Source organism: Mastomys coucha, unplaced genomic scaffold, assembly GCF_008632895.1.
Source record: "Mastomys coucha isolate ucsf_1 unplaced genomic scaffold, UCSF_Mcou_1 pScaffold6, whole genome shotgun sequence".
In the NCBI taxonomy this organism is placed as follows: Eukaryota; Metazoa; Chordata; class Mammalia; order Rodentia; family Muridae; genus Mastomys; species Mastomys coucha.
This window is the reverse complement of record NW_022196912.1, coordinates 34839152-34847566: the sequence shown is the minus strand read 5'-3', so window position 1 is coordinate 34847566 and position 8415 is coordinate 34839152. Positions and strand designations below refer to the sequence as shown.

At 49.8% G+C, this 8415-nt stretch overlaps 1 protein-coding gene across 1 annotated transcript; it reads left to right on the top strand.

Annotated features, from left to right (window-relative positions):
• Nucleotides 1-95: 95 nt before the first annotated feature.
• Mycn (MYCN proto-oncogene, bHLH transcription factor) lies at nucleotides 96-6042 on the top strand. Its single transcript, XM_031356845.1, has 3 exons — nucleotides 96-421; nucleotides 1586-2460; nucleotides 4523-6042. The coding sequence occupies exons 2-3, from the start codon at nucleotides 1677-1679 to the stop codon at nucleotides 5125-5127; spliced, it is 1389 nt and encodes a 462-aa protein (XP_031212705.1). The 5' UTR covers nucleotides 96-421; nucleotides 1586-1676; the 3' UTR covers nucleotides 5128-6042.
• The last annotated feature ends 2373 nt before the right edge of the window (nucleotides 6043-8415 follow it).

Sequence of the window (8415 nt, the reverse complement as noted above, 5' to 3'; positions counted from 1 at the left end):
GAGAGAAACGAAAAAAAAAAAAGAAAAGCAAATGGCTTTTGGCGCGAAAGGCTTTGGCGCCTCCCCTGATTTTTATGGAAATCAAGAGGGCGGGGAAAAGCCTCTTGCCTCTGCCTTTCTCCCTCCCCCTCGTCTGCGCCACAGCCCCCTTCTCTCCCCGCCCCCCGGGTGTGTCAGATTTTTTCAGTTAATAATATCCCCCGAGCTTCAAAGCGCAGCCAGTGACAGTCATCTGTCTGGACGCGCTGGGTGGATGCGGGGGGCTCCTGGGAACTGGGTTGGAGCCGAACGAGCGCTAGCCAGGCGTAAGCGCGCCCACACTGCAGCCGCCCGAGGACAACCCCCTCCCGCCGCCGCCCCCTCAGCCCACCGAGAGACCCCAGCACCGAGTCGCCTCCGGATCCCCGGCAGTCTGCGGGAGGTAAGAAGCGGTACTTGGGAAGCTCGGAGCGCCGGGGGAACAGCGGAGCGCTGCGGCTAGGCAAGCAAGCCCCTGGACGCGGCTCCGCACCCTGCGCCAGGATATGCCGGGCTTTTTCTCGGGGGAAGGGGGGGCAACACACCGTGTCTGCTTCCGAAACAAAACCATCTGGGTTTTTTTTTTTTTTTTTTTTTCCTGAAAAGCCTATTCAGCACCCGAAGGCACCCTGGCTGGAAGAGACCCGCCCTAATCCTTTTTACAGCCCTGGCCCAGGCAGAGAAATAGCTTTTGCGAAAAGAAATTCGCCCGGCTCCACAAGATTTGTCTTGAGTGTGAGCTGACTGGGAACCCGTGCGTCCCCACCCCAAGCTGGGGTTCTCCAAAAGGTGCCGCGGGGAAGGAAAAGGGGTTAGGCGAAGCTAGGATGCCTGAGTGATAATGTAGGTCACGGCTGCTCCAGCTTAGGAGAAGCGATTCTCTCCGGCGACCCTCATCGCGCCAGTGCCCCTGCACCATTCCTAGGAATGGGGTTCACCTTTTTTTATTTTTCCCTGTGTTAGAGGTTGAGGTCTCTGAAGGGAGGGAATTGGAAAGGGTATAGGTGTAGGCAGACGCGGAATACCAAGGGTGTCCAAGATTGAGGCTCTGGGTGGAGAGGGTTGTATATAAGTGCCTGTTGTTAGTCTGACTGGAGAAAGACCCTTAATAATTAATAAAGTTTTCTGAACCCCGTTAGCGTTGACCGCATTTCTGCAAAGGGGCGAATAAAAGGTACTTCCATCCCATCCCATGCCCGGTAACTGGACTAGAGAGTAGGGGCTTCCTTTGAGCAACTAGTGCAAGTGGGGTAGTCGCGCTAGTAAGAGCTGAGATCTGCAGCTTGAACAACCCCCTCCCCCAGGCAGTGCCTTGTGTGAATGAAACGGCAGTTTCCAAAGTTGCAGAGTGCCACACCACCCCCTGCATCTCAAGCCCCCTCCCACTCCCAGTCTTAGACAGCTTGTACACAAAAGGAGCGAGTAGGGGAGAGGCTCAACTTTCTCCACCTTCCATAGCTGTGGGCAAGAGTGGGGAGCTTGCAGAAGAGATTGGAGGCTCCTACTGCCTGTCCCCATCAACCCACCCTTTTGGCTCATTCTCTCTCGGTTTGTCTTTTGGTTGTAGAGTTGGAGGTTGGCGCGACCCTGCTCCCCAGGGGAAGGAAGCACTCCCCCCATATTAAAAAGAGCGGAGATATTAAAAGAGAGGCAAGCCCATGCCCAGTTGCACCGCGTCCACCATGCCGGGGATGATCTGCAAGAACCCAGACCTCGAGTTTGACTCGCTGCAGCCCTGCTTCTACCCGGACGAAGATGACTTCTACTTCGGCGGTCCCGACTCGACCCCACCAGGGGAGGACATCTGGAAGAAGTTTGAGCTGCTGCCCACGCCCCCGTTGTCGCCCAGCCGCGCCTTCCCGGAGCACAGCCCGGAGCCCTCGAATTGGGCTACGGAGATGCTGCTGCCGGAGGCCGACCTGTGGGGCAACCCGGCCGAGGAGGATGCATTCGGTCTAGGGGGACTGGGTGGCCTCACTCCTAATCCGGTCATCCTTCAGGACTGCATGTGGAGCGGCTTCTCTGCCCGCGAGAAGCTGGAGCGCGCCGTGAACGAAAAGCTACAGCACGGCCACGGGCCCCCGGGCGCCAGCTCAGCCTGCTCGGCTCCCGGAGTGGGTGCCAGCAGCCCCGGGGGCCGTGCTCTTGGTGGGTCGTCGAGTGCTGGCCGCACCGGGGCCACCCTGCCTACCGACCTCTCCCACCCGGCTGCCGAATGTGTGGACCCCGCCGTAGTCTTTCCCTTCCCGGTGAACAAGCGAGAGTCGGCGTCAGTGCCCGCTGCCCCCACCAGTGCCCCGGCGACCAGCGCTGTGGTCACCAGTGTGTCTGTTCCGGCTGCTGCCCCAGTGGCTGCTTCTGTTCGTGCAGGCGGCCGTCCTGCCAACAGTGGGGAGCACAAGGCCCTCAGCACCTCCGGAGAGGATACCTTGAGCGACTCAGGTAAAGCCTAGAGCAGAGTCCTTGCTACCTCCTTGGGGGTGGGGTTGCTGCGGTCCCTTTGTTATAGTAGATTTGTGCCGGTGATTCTCTTCTGTTCACCTCCCTCCCGTGACAGAAGAGGCTGGAAACCCCTACTACACCTTCTCTTAAATTTGCTCTGTCCCCCTTTTCGGGAATCCTTGCCGTAGGCGTTCCCTCACTGTGGGAAAAGTTGGTGGCCAGCTCAGTCTTAGGGGTCGAAAAGCTACCTGTGCGGAAATCTGTTCCTTAAGTCGTTGGAAAGGCACCTCTAAGCCAGGTCCAGGAAGGGGAAAGTCTCCCTGAAAGACGAGAGGTGTGCACAATCCCACTTCCAAAAGTTAGGAGAATGCCTGGCAATTCCTCCCCTTCCCACCCACCAAGGACTCTGAGCCCTCCGTGGGTGGTGGGCCGTTTGCGTTTGGTGCGTGGCCAGCAGGCGGCGTTGTGTCTGACGCAAGTCAGGCAGAGGATCAAAAAGACTGGGGGTGATGGGGGCACCCCCTCCCTCCAGTTCAGCAGCTGGCAGCAAGTGCATTAGTGGTTGTGTATGTTTTCAGGGAGCCTCCTTCCGGTTTTGATTGAGTGCTGGTCCCGTTGTGTTTCCTAGCTGGAATTTCTGACCTAATTGAGCTGAGTTGTATTCCATAACCCAGTGCCCTTGAAGATTGAGGGCGGGTCCCTACCACGGCCCCTCCTTAGGAATGCACAGACCCTGGAAGGATTCATTGGTTCTATTGTAAGCATTTGTCTGGGCTGTCCGAGGAAATGAAGGGTTAAAAAAAAAAAGCCCTTTTTCGTGGGGCTGTGAAAGTACCTACCACACTTTACTCAAATCCCGTCTCCCCTTGTCTTTCGAGCTGTAGGTCCAACCCTCTTATTAGACCTTGGAAGCCAGTGTTTTCACAACGCCAAAGAATAAAAAGTCTAAATTTCCTCCTGGGCTAAGGAGGGATGGTTCTAAGGCTCCTGGGAGGAAACTTGGTGATAAGCCTGCACTTTGAAAGGGCTCTGTCCCTTTAATGTCTGTGCCTTGACAGCTTTCTGTTAGGAAGCAGTTCCTTCCAACAGCTGTCTCCTTGGCTGAAAACCAAAACACTGGCTTAAAGAGACCTACTGACTGGAGCAGCCTAACATTGCAGCTTTAGGAGAAACCTCACAATTGTTCAGCTTTCCGGGCCTTCCGAGATTAAGCAGGAGATGTGTTTTGGTTTCCATGATTGCTTTTTTTTTTTTTTTTAATAAAAAAAGCACAATTTTATCGCCTAGCCTGGCAATAAACAAGGAAGTCAGAGTACACACAGGACCATACATATCTTTTTTTTCTTTTTTTTTTTTTCCTTTTTGTTGCTTGGGCACCACTCCTCCCATTGGGATGCGGAGCTACTGTGGATTAGAGCTTTATAATTGAGATCTGATCTCTGCCTAGATGAAAAACTGCTTACTCTTGTACAACTCATGTTCGCACAAGAAAAGGTGGTTGTCGTCATCGTAGTGAATGAGACTGTTCCTAGAGTTTCAGGATGGCAGCATCAAACCCGGCCGAGTTTTACGGAAGGAGCCTCCAGTCTGAAGGGCGGCTGTGGAAGTGTATCTAAGTAAATCCATGGGGCAGACTGGCTGGTGATTATGCTAAAAGCTCCTATTACGGAGCATCTGTCGCCAAGTCTACATATTGTCTGCCAAACTCAAACACTGTGGTTATTACCCCCCATTGAATAGCCGAGGAAGCTGAGGACTAGAGAAGTTAAGTAACTTTTTCCAGAATCATACCGACAATGGTTCATTCTGACTCCCAGCTTGGGTTCCTCAAGTTTCTGCTGCATACTCAAAAGCATGTCACCTGGGGTTGAACCTTGGGTCCTTCCCACATTAGGCTCTGCTGCTGGCCCCACACTATCCAGGGAAGGAAAAAAGGGAGGGGGTGTGAGTGCACATCTTGTCTGCATTGTGATCAGTCTATTTCAGCAAACCTGGCTGACTTAAAGAACAAGTGTATGTTAATCGCATAATTAACCTGAAACTTTCCCTCCCCCCCCCAAAGATGATGAGGATGATGAGGAGGAAGATGAAGAGGAGGAAATCGATGTGGTCACTGTAGAGAAGAGACGTTCCTCCTCTAACAATAAGGCAGTCACCACTTTCACGATCACTGTTCGCCCGAAGACCTCCACTCTGGGCCTGGGGCGAGCACAGCCTGGCGAGCTGATTCTCAAGCGATGTGTCCCCATCCATCAGCAACACAACTACGCTGCACCCTCACCCTACGTGGAGAGCGAGGACGCACCACCACAGAAAAAGATCAAGAGCGAGGCTTCTCCACGCCCCCTCAAAAGTGTTGTTCCAGCAAAAGCTAAGAGCTTGAGCCCCCGAAACTCAGACTCGGAAGACAGCGAGCGTCGCCGCAACCATAACATCCTGGAGCGCCAGCGCCGCAACGACCTGCGCTCCAGCTTCCTGACGCTCAGGGACCATGTGCCTGAGCTGGTGAAGAACGAGAAGGCGGCCAAGGTGGTCATCTTGAAAAAGGCCACCGAGTACGTCCACGCCCTACAGGCCAATGAGCACCAGCTCCTGCTGGAAAAGGAGAAACTGCAGGCGAGGCAGCAGCAGTTGCTAAAGAAAATTGAACACGCTCGGACTTGCTAAATGTTCCTCACACGGACAGTCACTGCCACTTTGCACATTTTGTTTTTTTTTTTTTTTTTAAACAAACATTGTGTTGACATTAAGAATGTTGGTTTACTTTCAAATCGGTCCCCTGTCAAGTTTGGATCTAGGTAGGGGGCAGGACGAGGGGTTCTGCCATGACCTTGGGGAAAAAAAAACTGAGTTATGGGATGCTGGGTGGCTTGTTTTCCTCCTCCATATCACCTGGTGACAGCCGTGGAAGTTCGGGACAGTTAGGAGCTTCGGGAGGCTGTGAAGTCACCTTGTTCCGGTCCAAGTTTCCAAACAGAGTCATTCCTTCTTTTTACAATGGTGCTTAAGTTCCAGCAAATGCCACAGAAGGGGGGTTGCCATTCGATGCCCCTGGGAACACTTGTGTAAATACCATTGATACACCCGCCTTTTGTATACGTCCTGGGTAATGAGAGGTGGCTCTTGCGGCCAGTATTAGACTGGAAGTTCACACCTAAGTACTGTAAGAATACCTCAATGTTTGAGGAGCATGTTTTGTATACAAATATATTGTTAATCTGTTATGTACTGTACTAATTCCTACACGGCCTGTATACTTTAGTATGATGCTGATACATAACTAAATTTGATACTTATATTTTCGTATGAAAATGAGTTGTGGAAGTTTTGAGTAGATATTACTTTATCACTTTTTGAACTAAGAAACTTTTGTAAAGAAATTTTACTATATATATATATTCCTTTTTTTCCTAGCCTGTTTCTTCCTTGTTACTGTATTTGTTCATGTTTGGTGCATAGAACTGGGTAAAATGGCAAAGTTCTGTGTTTAATTTCTTCAAAATGTATATATTTAGTGCTGCACCTTAGAGCACTTTGAAATACCTCATGTTTATGAAAATAAATAGCAATTAAATGATGCAAGTCAATGTTTTCCTTCCTAGCTGGGCTTCAAATTCTGCAAATAGTCCATTCCTTATCTGGCCTTTAATATTGTGGAATCCTGGTTGGGGAAGGGAACTAGTCCCACCTGGTGGAGGGATAAATGAGTTTGTGGATTCCACAGATTAGAACCAACTATTTCCAATAGGCAATCAAGGGGTGTTAAAGCACTTTCAAATATTTTGGTTGTGAGTGTTACCACAATGTCACATCCCCTGGAACTGAGTTCAGGTCTAGGAACCAAGCGGAGGTCCTCTGCAACAGAAACAAGTGACTTTCACCCCTGAGCCATCTGTCACCTCTTTATTTTTTGAGGCCTCTTCAGGTTCTCCAGCACAGCCTGGGCTATGTAGCTGCGAATAAGCATGCTCTACTGATCTCAAGTGCTGGGATTATAGGTATGTGCCAGCCGTGTCCAGTTATCAAAATACTTTCACATGTGTGGACTCTCAGAGCATTTTAGATAAAATGTGGATACCAGCCCAAAGTTTAGAATAAACAGTAAAATTGGCAAGTTGTGCCTGTATTTTACATAAACACTTGTCCTCGTTCAGAAGAACTTATTCCTGAAGATTTCCCCCAGGAAGAGCTAGGTGTGGAAGTATGTCTGATGCCTGCAGAGGCAAGAATGTCACCTGAGTCCTTTTACCACAGCAAGCTTCTGTATTGTGAGCCCAAGGCTGCATGCAGAGTAACACTTAGTCCAAAAGAAATCTAGGACCAGTATAAGATTCTGGGCTGAGCACTATAGTGAAGTAAAAGGATGGGAGTTACTGCTCATCTTCAATGATCTCAGATTCACCCAGCCTCATAGCTCCAGTTCCCAGAGGGCTGAGGACCAAGAAGGGGAAGGAGTACTGTCAGTTGCTCTACTGGTGTCACTGGGTGGACTGTGGGGGTTTCAAGGAAGAATGAGCTTACAGACTCTGGAAGGATGAAAGAGGCTTTCCTCTACTTAGGGAAAAATTTCTGGAAGTCTGAAGATGAGAATAGGACTTCTATTTCTCTTTGGGGTAACACAGGATTTCCCTATGGTGTTTCATTCACTGCAGGTTTTTAACTTCAAGTTGAATATATATATACAGCCCAAGGGGCCAGACAGCTTTGCTCATGTGGCTGTACTGTGTCACAGCAAAGCTGTCTGGCCCTACTGTCCAGGACAGAGAGGAGAACTCTGGCTGTATAGGTGGTTCCCAGTCCCTTGGCCAGACAGGAGGTCCTTATTCGGGATGACAGCTCTGTAGCGTATGTATGCCATCATAACAGTGGCTGTGGGGTTGGTGGTACTGCCTGGAGTCTCTCTGATGGTGTGACAAGGTTAAAAAGTGGGCAAAATGCCCTTTACAATCCTATAACTCCCCAGTCCCAAACTAGCAAATAATAAGCCTCTTTGAAGGTCCTACTCAAAGGAACTCATCTGTTGCATCTTACAAGTTCTCAGGACGAGCCCATCGCTGTGTCAGTACATCCAGAAACCAAACGAAAGTCAGATAACCTCAGGTTAATTGAGCACCTAAGAGTGCTGAAGCCCACCACAGCCCATGAATTGCTCTGTTTCTGTTCCCTCAAGGGTGAGCCAGAGTGTGACTGAGGAGCTAGACGTCTACTGTGTAAAAAGAAATAAAACAGAGACCATTAAACTGAAATTCCTACCACGCTCTTGTTTTGCTAACTACTGGGAAGCTCATACATAAAGCCCGTGCTCTCTTAAATCTCCAGGGCCTATTTCTGCCTCTAAAGCTTTGTTACTTTCTTTACCTCAATCACATAACAACGAGAACAACAACAACAAACTCTGCATTCGGTGGATCATAAATAAAAGAATATATATTGCTCTTCCAGGGGATCTGAGTTCAATTCCCAGCACCCAAGTTGGGTGGCTAAACTGCCTGTAACTAAGGCACTGGGGATCTGACATCTCTGGACCCTCACATAGACACACACACAATTAAAAATAAATATGTTTAAAATAAATAAAAACACACTAAAAGCTGTTAACACTTAGGTTAAGTCAGAAGGAAAGTGTTCTGATGTAACTCTGCAGTTCTCTGTCCAATAATTGGAATAAGAGAAGAATCCAAGCAGCTGTCTGAAAAACACAAGACTGAGATACTGATACTAAGAAACTTCACCAGGTAAGAAAGAATAAATCAGAGCTTACGTGGGGGGTTCAACCATCTCTCAATCACTTCCTCTCACAGAATGCAGATGGGGTGTCCTTGGGCTAATGCAGGGCACAGGACTGATAATGAGTCCACATGGTCAGCCCGGTGGTGTCTTGTAGGTCTCTTGTAACCTATAGGCTGGCCTCCTCCTCAATATGTAGCAGAGGATGATCTCAAACTCCTGCCCCTT

Coding starts and splice junctions, on each gene's coding strand:
- Mycn (XM_031356845.1), top strand. CDS start 1,677: ATGCCCAGTTGCACCGCGTCCACCATGCCGGGGATGATCTGCAAGAAC. Junction 2,461..4,522: donor GGATACCTTGAGCGACTCAG/GTAAAGCCTAGA, acceptor CCCCCCCCAAAG/ATGATGAGGATGATGAGGAG.